Here is a 15,415-nt window from a genome sequence, read left to right as displayed (position 1 = left end):
GGCATGAAGGGTGCCCTTCCTATGATACCTGGAGACAAAGTGTGAGCCTCGGTATTTGGGGAAGGAATCAGAGTAAAATTAGCCCTGTCCTACCAGATGTGTAAGTTATATCTAGAGAAAAAGACTGGACCTCCATACGTAGGTGAACTACCTGAGGAATAGTTGAATTGAATTATTATTAAGTACACCATAGGTTTACACGTTCTTCCTAAAAGAGACAGAGATATGTTTCTCTTATAAGAAACAAATATATTTAATAACAAATAGCAATCCCTAGGTAAAAGTCTAATCCATTTTGCTCCAAACCAATGCTTTTAAGCCTATAGCTTTTTTCAAATAAAAGGCTATGGATATTCCCCTGGACAAATCACACAAACATATTTTAAAAGGAAATCATTGCATGTCGGTGGGTTTTGAGTTTTTGATGAATATCATTCAAGCTTAATAAACACAGGCAATTCACAGTGAAAATATGCCTGTGGGTCAAACATAATTTTAAAAGCATCTCTTGGTTTATCAGCAAGAATTACATAGCTTATTAACAGTATCCCATATATTTGAAGGACATAAATGAAAAAAGTGACAAAAATTTTACACTAAAAAAGAAATGGTTACAGTAGTCGATGGGAATTTTAGTATGTACACTGGTTAATGGGCAGCACAATTAAATTCCCATCATTAACTCTTTGCCGGGAAGAGACGGAAATGCCTGCCTCTCTGCTCTGAAACTCAATATAAGTAATTTTAAAATACTTTAAAAGGCCATAATTCAAGGATACTAACAGGACCAACTGGGATATTAATTCAGATGAAGGAATTCTAAAGTGTTATATACAACAATATGTAGACAGTTAAAAAATGCCATGTTAAAGAAAGCAGGCAATTCATGCAATTAGAATTTATGAATACAGTCTCATTTTAATTCCAAGATTGCCAGGAGTGGAAATTCATTTGGGGCCATGCTAATTTTTAATCCACAAAGGATCAAAAGTCAAGATTAACATGCAGATCAATTCATTGTATGCTGGTGACAAGCAATTTTAAAGTTCTCATTAGTTATAGGAGCTCAAGGGATTGGCTTGGCTTTGGGAGGGTGCCAATCCGATTTGTTTGGGTAAATCCTCCAAAGGTGGTCAGTAAGCTTTGGGAATTGCAAAGGCTTATTAAAATATTTGCTAGCTGAGCAACTTAAAAGAGGCAACAAAACAAATGAATCCTATAGAACCTTGTGAGTACTATCTGGGAAAGCTTCAACAACTAAACCTTCCCAATTAGAAAATGTAATCATTCTTCACTCATTCATTCAGTGAAAAAACCTGTATTGGGGGCCAAGTCAGAGTCACATGCTGGTCTCTATTCTGCATCAATTTTTAAAAGGTTGTCTTTATTTTACAGAAAGCTGTCCCTATCTTGGATATTTGTATATTATCAAAGCAAAATATGAATATAAATACCAAGAAGAGCAAACTAAACCCAAAGTAACAGCAGAACTTTCACAAGCCAAAAATAATCATCTAGATGGCAAAGGATTCCACAATACACTATTCATCATTTCTTACCTGGAATATATTTGAATTCTTCAAAATAACACACGATTAGTAATACTCATTCACAGAAAACTATAAATGTTATAAATATTTGTGACTGTGCAGAGTTAAGACTATGAGAACATGAAGCCAGTTTCCCATTAAGGAATCTCAGGGCTCCATAAACCACCCTCTAATCACTGCAAATGACACAGGTGTAGAGGACACCAATGCAAGGGAGAGGTTTAACCTTTGTGCTGTGGGTCTCACTGAAGATATATACTCTTCTCAGGAACCAATATCTATGAATTTTTAATAAGATTCCCAGCCAATACGAATTTTATACTTGCCTTTAAAGGAAGGCTATGACATGAAAATGTTTACCTACCTCTTAAGATTCATTTTTGCTTTATAATTATTTATTTTTAATTATATTCTGCTTTAAAACACAACATGGATCACTCTTTTACAAAATCTAGATATGATAATATACCTTGAGAAAGATTTAAGAGTCAGTGCTTCAAAAAATGGAACTTGTAAAAATCACAAATGTTTAGAATAATTTTTTAATATGGAAATTATACATTTTATAGTCATTACAAGGATTATATTTAAACATATTTGCCATCCTACCTGTCACTGCCGACTCATTTTTAAACTGAAAATGTCCACCATGACATTTAAATAAAAACTTCTAAACAGGCTTTGATGTACAGAATTTGTTCTTAATTATCAATGTATTCAGGTGTAAGCTGAACTAAAAGGTAATTTCATTTAGAAATCACATTTTTAAACTCTGGTTTATAAAGATTATGAAGAGGTTTCATCTAGTCATTAAGTGACAAACAACTGAGAACCAAAACCTCTAAAAAAATTTCAAGCTTGAATTATAATTAACATAAAAAGATATAAACTGTTCATCTATCACGGTGGTCACAGGGCAGAAAAAATACACAACAATCTAACAGCATGGGGGCATCCACTGACCCTCTTAAGCTTTTGCGGAACTCTACATAGCCAAAAGTGCATGCGTGTGTGTGTGTGTGTGTGTGTGTGTTCTGACGCGCTGTAAATGTGATTCTGCAAATTGTAGGAAGCAGACTGTTAGAATTACACATGAAAACCTGGGAAATGACACACTCAAAAATGTAAATAGCTACATTTATGTGCTTGTGGAAACTAATATACCCTGTAGGCAAATACTCCTGAAAATTCAGAGAGAAATATGTTTTAAACAGTTGTCTTTACATTCTGCTCAGAATGACATTTTAAAACTACAGTGTGGTATAAAATGAAGGATAATTTTTAATGCAGTCAATATATCTTATTTATGTACACTCCAGATAATTGATAGTATCTTTTTCCTCATTTAGGATGGTATTTTCTAAGGAGATGACAGAAAAGGGTAAAATAAGAGGCTGTGCTTTATATAAAATCTTGCTTAGTGACTGCCTAGATTTAAAATCAGTGTCAGAGGAAATTATAAATAAATTTATAAATAATTTCTTCATATCCTTTAAAAGATTATTTAAAATAGCATTAAGTAATATGCATATATATGCAGGTAAGCGGTTTTTGTTAGAAACAGCAGAAGTGTTTTAGGTAAGAGCTCAGTAGAAACTGCAAGGTGGTAAGATGCTGAAAAGAAAACATTTGGAAAAATGAATAAATAAGAATCATCATATAATTTCCTCTGGGATTTGGACTATTTTTATTTGGTTATTTTCTGGTTGTTCATATGGAAAATTTAAAGGGTCATAATCTGTGATGCCTTAAATTGTTTGGCCTTTATACAATGAGTATATTATTGCATGAGAAAAGAAACCAGCAGAAAAAAAAAAGGAACATCTGAAAATAATCTCTTTCTGCACTAGAATCTGATGCCATCAGAGAATAATGTCTAAAGAAAAGAGAGGGAATTACATTAGAAAGGCTATTTCCGTGCCTTGTTTGGCATGCTGCTCAAAGCTCTTCTTTGAAGTAAGACACATTCCTTATGATAGCTTGCATTGAAGAAGATAATTTCTTCTTAAAATCAGACTTATTTTTATTTATCTTCATTTTATCACTCATAAGGCATATTGAAAAATCTCAAAGAGCAGGATCTCACTGTCACTGTACCCTGGCGATGTGATGGTATCTAGGCTGAGCCTCATTTTCTTTCTCAACATATGTAACGTTTGCCTGATTCTCAAATAGTATTCAATCCTGCTTCTAATACCGGACTTTGTTATCTTAGCAAATAAGATAAAGGGCTGCATGCAGAAAGAGGGAAAGGGAGGGACAGGGCGCAGCGGTGGTGCTAGGATCGCTCATACTCACGGCAGCAGGATGGAAACGTGCTGTTGATCTGCTCCATGACCTCCGTGAGGTCCGCGCTGGTGCCGTGTGGCGGGGCCAGCAGGTCCTCTCCCGCTGTGACAGCACATGCAAAGAACGGCAAACTTTCTAGAATTAATGTCTAGCCTTCCACCGAAACCCAAACTCGGGAGAAAACACTACGAGCAGCCCCCAAATAGCAATGGGAAGAGTTCCTACTGAAAAGGACAATTTTAGGGAAAAATACCAAAACCAATTTTGTATTAATTTGTTGGTAATATAATTTTATCTAATTGAAATGTACTAGATGTTTGTGTAGAAAGAACTCATGCACCAGGGGAAGATACAAGACTGAAAAATAAGCCACATAGTCATACTATTTTAATTAGCAAGAAATCTATTATTTTGCATTAAGAGTATTTCTTCATACAAGAAAAATATTCCACTAATTTTCTTTTTTCTTCCTTCTTTCTTTTGGGAGGCTTCAGCATAGGCTAGCTTACCCTGCCACAAAAGAAAAGGTATCTGATAAGATACTTTTTACTTTGATTTTTTTATTCTATAATCAATAGTCAAATAACTCTCATATTTAAAAAATATTAAAATAATATTAATAATTTTTTCTTCTGATTAATGTACCTAAAGACCCCACAAATAAATTCATTTAGTTAAAGTATGTGGTCCTCAGTAGAATTTTGGAACTTGAATTCATTGATAATAAAATATCATTCCTAGTAAATACTTAGTTTACTGAGCCCTTCCTAGCATCAGTGACAGGTCCCCAGGGTGAGTGGTGACAGGCTAGGCGGGACCCCTGCCTCAGATGGAGCAGGCGGGGCAACGTCTACACGGACTAGGATGGAGAAAAGTAGACAAATGGGTTTCCAGACCTGGGCAGGGAAAACTATAATGTTTGGTATAATATTCTTTAGTACTACGTTCTGAATATGCACAAATGTGAAATTTTAGAGACAGAAAATATACTAAAAAAAAAAAAAGAAGAACCATTCTCAAAGCAAATAAAAAATTAATTTCCCACTTATCCCAAAAGGAAAGAGATTTTTTCATCTTTCATCAAAATATAATCCACTACTACACATTATATAAACAAGCATATTATAGCTTATTATTCTAAAAATGTTTGTGTTTTTGATATTACTTAAATGGATTTGCACTTATTTGAGACCAAGGATAATACAAAACTCTTTTATGCCCTAAGGCGCCAGTGGGTAAGAATGCTACTTAACAAGAAAACCAAACAAATGGCCAAGCACAAAGCTGACTGGGTGGAGTAGCCGTGTCTTGGGGACACCGACCTGCCTGGTGGAACTGCAGGCTGGGATCTGGATCCAGTGGGTAGCTCAGAGCAGAATGCTGTGGCAGGGCCCAGGGGGAGACGCCGTTGATTCGGGAATCAGATTCAGGCTGGAATCACATTCAGAGGTAAAAGCAGAGAAAGGATTCAAATAACCATAAAGTAAAAGTAAAAGATTTCCTTTCCATTTTTCCCTCCCTCACCCTGGATAATTAAATCTTACAGAGTTCTTTGCCTTCAGACATTTTCAAATACATTTTAGTCTCAGTGGGGTTGCAGGGGGCCCTGGTACTTCACCTGAGCACCAAGTGATCCCCTTTTCTGCTCGGGCACCTTGAAGAACTCACTTGGCTATACTGCAAGATTGGTTTATCAGTGTCATTTTCACCCCTCTATTTTTCTATTATTTTTATGTCAACCAAGTGAATTTGGAAACAGCTTTCATTCATCTTTCAAAAATTGGCACTGATCTTCTAATACAGAAAATTTATCCAATTTCAAAATCAACTCATGTTTAAAGGCAATATTGGAGAGCGGTTAAGAGCACAATTTTGGATTCAGATTGCTTGGATTCCAATTCCAACTCTGCCACTCAGAAGCTGTGTAATTCTGGGCAAAGACTCTTTATTTGTAAAATGCGGATGGTAATAGTAGTGCCTGTGTCATAGGGTTTTGCGAGGGGAGTGATGAATTACTATTTCTAAAATGATTAGAACAGTCTGTCACTTAGTAAATATTTTGTAAGTGCACTCTCACACAAATCTTTGATATGTTGACAAGTATATGATCAAATTAGAAAGTGTGATCCACTGTATAGGGAATACAGAAGTTACAATTTTTTTCATGCAGATTTTTCCATTAAGTCTATATTGGTTGCAGCCAGTAGTTTTGCCAGTTTTCACTATCAGAGTTAAATTTTCCGTCTACTTCTGGCATTCATCATGCTAAATCATTAAGAAGAGATACGAGCCCTACAATCTGGGAAATACAGAGCCATTTAGATACCTGCTATCTCTAAGAGCATTACTGTGCAGTTCTGAAGGCACATGAGCCATTAGGCAGTGCTGTCTAATGGGATCGAGGGAACAGGGGAAGGTAGGAGTGAGCAGAAGAGCCTTTCGCTCTCCTAAGAGCATCGACAAGCCATGGCAAATAAAGGTTTCAAGCACAGCTTCCTCTTGCAGTGATTCCATACATGCGCTAAGTTGTTAACACTAATGCTTCACAACCTAAATAAGAGACTGCAAGAGAAAATCTGTCCCTTACACAGGCACCATTCAGACACTTTAAATTCACAGTAGGAACAATGTAATTTTCCAGTGTATGTGACTGGCATTGAGGTAAGAGACTCAAACATTCTAGAGGGCCTCCAGGAAGCCAGGACTTGGGTCACGCTTAGGGAACTCTTATTTTCTAAGGATACAGAACACGGAGGCCCTGAAGTAAGCCTTCCACAAAACGGTCTCACACAAATTCTGAAACAGTGAGAGACATAAAGAAAAATATATGGCCAAAAATATATGGTCAAACCTATGGTCCACTGCGTAGGTGACACAGAAATTACACTGTTTTCAATTATACTGACAAGTTAAAAAGACTGATAGCAACTGGGAAGTGATGGTTTTCCAAAATTTGAGAAAATCATTGGAGAGAAAGTTGTTTCTACTTTAAGTCAATAAATCATTCCCGGAGAAAGGCATTCTTATCACACTGTCTAGAGGCCCCACGCTGCACAGGCTAGAGAAAAAGGCAAAAGATGACATAAATGTTGATGTCAGGGATTTTTCAAGAGAGAGGGGTTGCTGGCCCCCGCACTGGGATTCTACGCTCTGTGAACCTGCTGCGAAGGCTTCTACATCACTAGTTCTGTGACACGAGTCCTATTCCTAACTGCTATGTGTGATCAATTACTTAATTCTCTACAGTGTGCTGTGTCTTTTATATATGATAGTATTTTGTTATATATACTTGTTACATATGATACTATCTTGTTATAGTCCCTAACAAGACTACAGGCACCAGACAGAGAGAAACTGTCTCGATGCTTCTGTTATATCCCAAAGAATGGTTTTTTCCAAAATTGCAAGCTATTACCCATTGACGAATTATAGAATCGATTTAGTAGGTACTGACAAGCATTAAGAAAGAAAAACAGAGAGAAGAAAAATAAAAGGAAGGAAGAAAGTAAAGGAGGGAGGAAGAAAGGAAAAAGAATAGAAAATAAGAGTTGACAGTTCTCTATTAAGCAAGTATTATTCTGTATTCATCGTGTATGTATGTATTCATCGTAATGTAAATCGTATTTTTTATTGTCAAGAAAGTTTGCAAGCAACTGCCATAAAACACGGTACAGTGTTAGGGAATAACAGTAGCAAATTAATAACCATCTGTTAACTCAATTTCTTGAAAACAGAAAATAATTATTCCTGGAGTCAGTGTTCTTGGCTCACTGGAAGAAAGCTTTAGGATGCAGATTTCAGGTCGCTTGCTGTCCCTTAATCTCCAAAAATGCTTCCCATGTGTAATTTAGGCAAATATATGTCTTTTCCCTCAAACTATTCAGAGCTGAGATAGATTTCGGTGTTACAGCAGCATCGGAAATGCCACTGTAAGCTGGGTGAACACATTTTTGTGCCAGTGAGGATTTAATGCTTACATGTGAAAAGGAAATTTCTAAGCCGGTCTAAATTAACTATTGCAGTGAGAAATTGAAAGTGGACCTCTTTATCTCTACTGACACCTGGACCAAGCCCCTGGGCGGTGGACAGGTGGCGTGGGGAAGTGCGACACTGAATTCTGCACACCCTACCTGCTCCAGCAGCTGTCGAAGGCGGTGGAGCTGAGACTCCAGCTGTTTGTTGTGATCTTCTAAAATCTGCATCCTCGCCTCCAGCCGACCTTTGTGCTGCCGGAGGAGTTTTGCTTCTGCTATAAGTTCTGAATCCTCAGACGTGTGGTGAGGAGATACAATCGAGTCTGGAGGTGAACCAACAGGGAGCCCCCTTCTCAGGTGCTGCTCCTTCAGCTGCTCATATTCCACCTGCAGATTTCTAATGCAGAAAAGGAAAACGGAATTACTAGCATGTATGCTGTCTTCTCCCCGGAATTGTCTGTGAGCTTCAAATTTAGCTACTGCTATGTCCTCTTACATGTGTATTAACAGTAAGATGGGCATGCGTGAATAAAACTGTAGCTTTAAGCAAGTGGACGTCATCACTGAACCCCCAAATGCTGCTGTATCTGCAGCCAGTATCCCAGTTTGTCAATGTCCTCTAAAACTTCCACTCCACTGTGACTTCTTGGACAACAGTCATGAAAAGAATAGGGAGGGACCATGTTGAAATTCGCATGACAGAAAAGATGACAGGTTTTCTTTTCCCAGGCCTACCACACCTTTGTTCCTCCTCCAGGTCAGCGATGATCCGCTCTAGTTCTCCACGTTCTTCCCTTTCCACCGACTTCAGGATCTGAGCTGGGCTCTGGGGCTGGCTCACGGGCGACTCCCCTCCGAGCGTCTGGCAGTACTGCTGGATGAGGGCATGCTCGTCTTCCCTAGTGAGACAAAGAAAACAGACCCAGAGGCTCACATCTGCAAAGTGACGTTTCTGGACATAAAAGAAGTAGAAATACAATGACCAGGCTGCTGGCTGGGCCGAGTTTGCCTTAGAGCTCAGTGCCTCCATGACTTCCTTTTTAAAACCGTAGGAAGAAATTCATCTAACAGTGCATGTACATTGTATGCGAGCCAACATTTCAGGCTTTGCCTTAGTCTAGCAGCTCTATCTCACAAACCTCAGAAGAGATATTTTACTCAGCAGAGGAAATGAAAATAAGGCACAACACTTGAACAGTTAATATGAAAGATATTATAGGCAAAAATCCATCACCAAATGCACAGAGAGTAGATTAAAAGACCATTGGGTAAGAATAAGCTGACTTCACTGTCTTTAGCATCTGGTGGAAAGCAATTTCAAAATGCTTTGTAACCGATAGGATGGGGTTTATAATCCTTATGTGCTTTTATTTAAATAAATCAGCACAAATTATAATTGTAGGGTTTATAAAATATCTACAGATACTTTACTTGATCTTATCAGCAGGTCATTTTTAGGGTTGATCATTCTACATTCGAACAAGGAACTACATTTCATTCTCTTGGGTTCTTCCACTTATCTAACTACTTGTCTAATGAACTAGTCATAGCAATAATGTGGCTGAATTAATGACTGACATACGTGCAAGTGTAATAAAATAGACAAAATTGATACATTTATGGCAAATAATTGCTTTCCAGCAGGCCCAGAATGCCTTTTCTTCCTTTAGGAGAGAGACCCATTCAGATACCCTCGTAAGTGTGCAAATGCCAGATCTCCTGGCTAATGCTAGCAGGAGAGTCCGTGATGGTCTGTTTATATGGATTTTGGTAAACAAGTCCTGGAATCTATGGATTTATAAGATGGGACATAAGGAAAACGTCATGTAAGTTATATAAGTATCAGAGTATAAAATGGAGCTATCCCATGATCAAAGCAGTCCCCCCCTGTATAAGCGACATGGCTATAAATATCCCCTAGCGACCTCTTCTGTCACTCTGGGGTCATAGCGTGTGCTAACACAGCCAGAAAGGACCTGGCATATGGTGCTGGCAAGTACTGGACCCCTCTCGACTTTCCTTGGGCCCCCAGGTTACTTGCGCCCTTGAGCTCATCAGTAACACGTGATCCTAGGCAAGAGCTCTGGTTCTCGGGTCTGACTTCCATCAGATGGATTCTGAAAACCCATCTTGGTGTTATTGCAGTTTACTCTGACAAAGAGGGGACTTGAAACTGTATCTAAAAGTGAGTGAATTCTTAGTAAAGGTTTGTCCTGAGCATTGAGATCAGAGAGAGAGAGATGATGATGATGAAGCAAAATGAGAAAAATGAGTGTTACAGTGTTCTGCTTGCCAAACAGCCAGAGCAGAGGGTCAGAGGAGGCACTTCCTGATTTATTTTGCTTCCTTTACCAATAAAACTAAGCTGCCTCCCTCTCTCTTTCCTTCTCTCTAGATATATATAGATATAGAAATGTATATGTGTGTATGTTTATACATATATATATTTAAATTGAGGTCATTCACTTTGGTTAAGATCACACTATAAACATAGGTATCTAACCTCACCTTCCTGTTTTTAAAATCAAATAAATTCTAAAAGGGGTTTGGGGTGGGACTCTTACAACGTGGTTAGAAACTGGAAATGAGGAACATGACTGGGATAAAGACTGAGGTAACGAATGGCATCATCCTTTGTTCCCTTTCCTGAGACAGTGCAGTATCACTGGGAAATAAATGAGGGAACTTCTAGCAGAATCCCATGCTGTTCCCAGGTTTAGAAGAGTGGGAAGAAGAGGAGAGGGTGGGTATTGCACCACTGCAGAGAGGAGCATTTGAAAGCAGACCCAAAAGCTCCTCAGTTGCCCATGGTGCTAAATCAAATAGAAATGTGACAGGGAGATGTGGGGTATGTGTGTGTTGTGCATTTTCTTAAATGCCCAACGCCCTAACCTAGCTATATTATGCAGGGGCAGAAGCAGGCTGTGAGACTAATGGCTCAACACCACTGGAACACCAATTAGTGAAGGATCATGAGACACTAAGTCAGTGATGCTTGGAGGCACCTCACCCAGTTCATGCGGGGAGAGAGGCAATAAAAGAGGATAAAAACTACAGAGCTAACATATGGTCAGGATAAATAGACAATAGCAAAATAAGAGTACAGTAGAACATTTTATAAATATTTCTCAGGATGAAAAAGATCTGTGTATAGAAACTAAACAGACAGAGAATCTGAAAAATAATAACAAAAGAACATTCATACACATCCCAGGGAAATGTCTATACTTTAACGTTAAAGAATCACAAGCAATCGGCCAGAAATAAAAAAAAAACAGTAAATCATTTTTAGAAGAAGAAGAAGGTTTAGGCTTCTACTTTACATAATATTAAATGTCCAAACACAATGGAACAATATCTAGAGTCCTAACCTAGCCATTCATATGACCAGACCGGTCATTCATTTATACAGGCAGAGCACTTTATCCATGTTCCAAAAGAAAGAAAGAATGAGCAAGAACAGTGTAAAACAGAATAAAAATAGATGGTAATCTCAGGTGTTAAAATAAATAAGCTGTAAACTGATTCTCATACTGGTTAAAAAACTACTAATTATATCTATGAATAATGCACATAAACAAAAATAATAAAGACTGAAAGTAAAAGTTAAAAAGGTAAGTAATACAAGGACAACAAGAATTCAAAGAAAACTTAGGTCTCTTAATCTGCCTAGTGATCTCATGGCCATAATTTGACCAAAGATCCTGGCACGAAACTCGTACAATATCACAAGGCACCATTATACCATTTATGCCCTTAGAACATGAAATGCCAGTGCCTGAGTCAAGGATTAAATGTAGTGCTCAATAAACCAACTAAATTTTTTGTTCTAAAGAGATGAAATTATATTTGAGATACATTTTGTTGTCAAAATTTACACAGATTCATTTCTCTGGAGAAGCTGATGGGGTTTAACGTATTATTATAATTATCATCACCACTATCATTATATTCTTTCATTAAGGTATCTGGAAAATAATTAAGGCAATTTTCACAAAAATAAAAATTTGAAAATCATTTACATATAATGTATAATTTTAGTCATAAGTGTTTTTCACACATCATTAGGTCTAAAAGTTAAATATAAAAATAGATACATTCTAGTTCTTAATTATATGTAATAAAAACCAAGAGCACACTCTTTAAATGCAGAGAGAGCATGAGTTACCAGATTAGGGTCATTAAACATCAATCGTGTGTCTTGTGCTAAAATAGAAAATGTTGCAAAAATATAGGTCTGCATGAATAAAACCATTAGATTGGAATACAGTTGTACTATAATTAACTGACACACAGTAAATACTATCTAGATTACAAAATTAGTACATGTCAGATGATAAAAGAACTGTGATTCATTCAATGAACTTTTGAAAGTAGACAGGACATAAATAAAAATAACAAGAATTTCCTTCCTTTTAAGGATTATTCTGTTCCAGGCTTCAGATTTGCAAATTGCAATGCCAGTGCAAACCATAGCCAGCCTCCCCATTCAATCCTTTCACATAAAACACTGTCACCCGGGGCAGACTGCAGATGGAGTGAGACCACCTGATAGTAGTGGCCGAAGGAACTATTGCCCTTGAGTTCCTCCTGAGATTCACCAGAACCATCCTGGGTCCTGTCCCTTTCTGAAACATGGTTGCTTAATTCTTCCTTCAAAGATACTTTGTATCCTTACAATTAATTTCCCTTTAAATTTTCCAGAGTCAGTCTTACAGAGAAATAGGGAGTAATTGGGAGTTGGGTCTACACATGGTAAGAAGCCATAAGATTGGTTCATATTCTAGCCCATGATACATGAAGGTGCAACAAATAATAAACTTGCTTCATGAAAGATGAAAGCTATGGGGATCAGGGAATTTCTTCCATAGATCAGTTTGAAGGAAAAGAGAAAGGCACGAACTGCAGGCAGAACGCCTGCTTCTGAAGACCCAAATGAGTAAAAGGGCCTTAGATAAAGAGAGAGAATTACAATTCAAATCTCAATGTTCTTACCTCAGAGCATAGGGCTTTCTTTTATTGCTGAATATTACGTGACCGAGATCACCCAAAACCAAACTTAAGAGTTTGATTTTGATCCAGCAGTTTGTTGAATTGTAAAACCTTCTGAACTGAAAACATAGTTATGTCTTGAATGTGAAGCTGTGGCCTGGGTGGAGAACTGGCAGGATTGGGACAAGGACAGTGATGGTCTCCAGGAGGACTGGATGGACCTGCACATCCTCTCTCCCCCTTCCCCTCCCCACCACCTGGGGATCCCTCTGTCCTTCCCAAGTGGCAAAAGCAGCACAGTGGTATGGGGAGGGGCACCCGTGCCTGGTGCCAGCACGCTTGGGTCTGAACCCCAGCTCCACCACTTACTGACGGCCAGACCCTGGGCAAGCTCCTAACCTCCCAGGGCCTCCATTTGCTCATCTGTAAAAAGGCGCTAACAAAGTGAACAAGAGCATCCTCTAAAAGGGTTTCTATGAAGATTAAATAAACAAAGATGTGAAAAGTGCTTTGGACAGTGCCTGGCTCTTAGTATTCTCTATAGTAAGGAGGTGGTGGCGGTTTTTGGTATCATCACTCTTATTGTTCAAGAAAAACAAAACTTCAAAGGTGCCTAGGAGTAAACTAGAGAATTTAAGAAAGAAAAAAATTTCCAAAAGTATTGTGGAAATTGGCTAACATACCATTTTTTGCTTAAGGTGCTTTAAATTGGTTTTTAATCTTTCCCAACAACAAAAAAAATTCTAATACCTTGACATTGGCTACCTCCAGATATAGACCTGAGAATGAAGCAGAAGGCTGTCTTGAGAAGCCACCAACCCCTCATTCAGAAGCTGACAATACTGTTAGGTGGTCTGGAAAACTGTCATCTACTGTCTCTTGGGATTGTATCACGATCCTGCCAATGCTGGAGCTTCAGGAAACTTCCGGGAAAAGGCCAGGCGTCAGATTATGTTGCACACTTCCTGCTGCTACTACTGCTGTACCATAAGGTCTTGTAAGAAACAGATGTCTGTCCTTGGGGCAGAGAAGAGGGAGGAGTGCAATTTCCCGCAGTAATTTGTCTGGCAAACCCAAGGATTAGGAAGTAGATGTGCTCTCATGTGCAGACTTTGAAGGCACTCAGACTTGGCAGTCTCACCAACACCTGTGCTTCTCTGCAGGACCTGAGTGCCAAAGGCCATCACCAACTGTCCTGCCGTAGGCCCAGGGGCATTAAATAACCCAGCCTAGTACTTGTTGAAGGAAGGTATGAATTCTGGGTGAGAACTATGGGTAGAAAATGTTCCCCCCCCCCAAGTGATACAGATTCTCAGAGTAGAAAGAAGGCACTTTTTCAAACAGTCAGGAACTCAGGGATAAACATATTCACCCAAAAGGGCAGACTCCTCTGTGATGAGTTCAATGTCCTGGATGCTTTAGGACATTTGTATATTTCACAAACTTCAATAATCTTCCTGTCACTTTCCTAAATGCTGCCACATCCACATACCATTAATTATGAAATGTTCTTAACTGACTTTAAATTGAGATACCCCAATTTTATTTGTCTCATTAATTAAATTAAAAAGCTTCTGCACAGCTAAGGAAATAATCAACAGAGCAAATAGATAACCTACAGAACGGGAGAAAATATTCACAAGCTATACATCCAATAAAGAGGTAATAATCAGAATCTACAAAGAACTCAAGCAAATCAGTAAGAAAAAGCCAAACAACCCTATCAAGAGTGGGCAAAAGACCTAGACAGATTTTCCAAAGAAGATAGACAAATTGCCAATAAACGTGAAAAAATTCTCAATATCACTAATCATCAGGGAAATGCAAATTAAAACCATGAGATATCACTTTACCCGTGTTAGAATGGCTTTTATTAAAAAGTCCAAAAATAACAGATGCTGGTGTGGAGGTAGAGAGAAAGAAATGCTTATACACTGTTGGTGGGACTGCAAATTAGTACAACCTCAATGGCAAACAGTATGGAGATTCCTCAAAGAACTAAAAGTAGACCTACCATTTGATCCAGCAATCCCACTACTGGGTATCTACCCAAAGGAAAATAAGTCATTTTATCAAAAAGACACCTGCACTCGAATGTTTATAGCAGCACAATTCACAATGGCAAAGATGAGGAATCAACCCAAGTGCCCATTAGTACATGAGAGGATTAACAAAATGTGGTATGTGTATACCATGGAGTATTACTCAGCCATAAAAAAGGATAAATTAATGTCTTTTACAACAATTTGGGTGGAACTGGAGACCATCATCCTAACTGAAGTATCTAAAGAATGGGATAACAAATACCACATGCACTCACTATTAAATTGGAACTAACTGATGAGCACACATTTGCACAGACGGAAGTAAAACTCAATGGAATTCAAGCAGGGGGAGGAGGAGTAAGGGAGGGGCAAAAATCTAGCTAATGGGTACAATGAACACTATCTGGGTGATGGGCACACTTATAGCCATGACTCAAGCATTACAAAAGTGATCCATGTAACCAAAAACATTTGTACCCCCTGAATATTTTGAAATTAAAAAAAAATAATAATTATATAAGAAGGTAAAAAAATCCACAAAACCACTGATTTGACCTGCTTCTTG

General features: G+C 38.1%; 1 protein-coding gene across 2 annotated transcripts in view; it reads right to left on the bottom strand.

Annotated features, from left to right (window-relative positions):
- UTRN (utrophin) overlaps positions 1–15,415 on the bottom strand; it is a 478,322-nt gene that overhangs the window by 6,636 nt on the left and 456,271 nt on the right. For both annotated transcript variants that reach the window (XM_069488656.1, XM_069488657.1), the window contains 4 exons: positions 8,554–8,712; positions 7,970–8,210; positions 5,162–5,270; positions 3,849–3,941 (listed from right to left, as the gene is read on the bottom strand). In XM_069488656.1, coding sequence (XP_069344757.1) covers positions 3,849–3,941; positions 5,162–5,270; positions 7,970–8,210; positions 8,554–8,712 — 602 coding nt within the window. The remainder of the gene's footprint in view (positions 1–3,848; positions 3,942–5,161; positions 5,271–7,969; positions 8,211–8,553; positions 8,713–15,415) is intronic.

This window comes from Eulemur rufifrons, chromosome 15, assembly GCF_041146395.1.
Source record: "Eulemur rufifrons isolate Redbay chromosome 15, OSU_ERuf_1, whole genome shotgun sequence".
Taxonomy (NCBI): Eukaryota; Metazoa; Chordata; class Mammalia; order Primates; family Lemuridae; genus Eulemur; species Eulemur rufifrons.
Note: the sequence above shows the minus strand (reverse complement) of the source record. Positions and strands in the feature narration are given on the sequence as shown.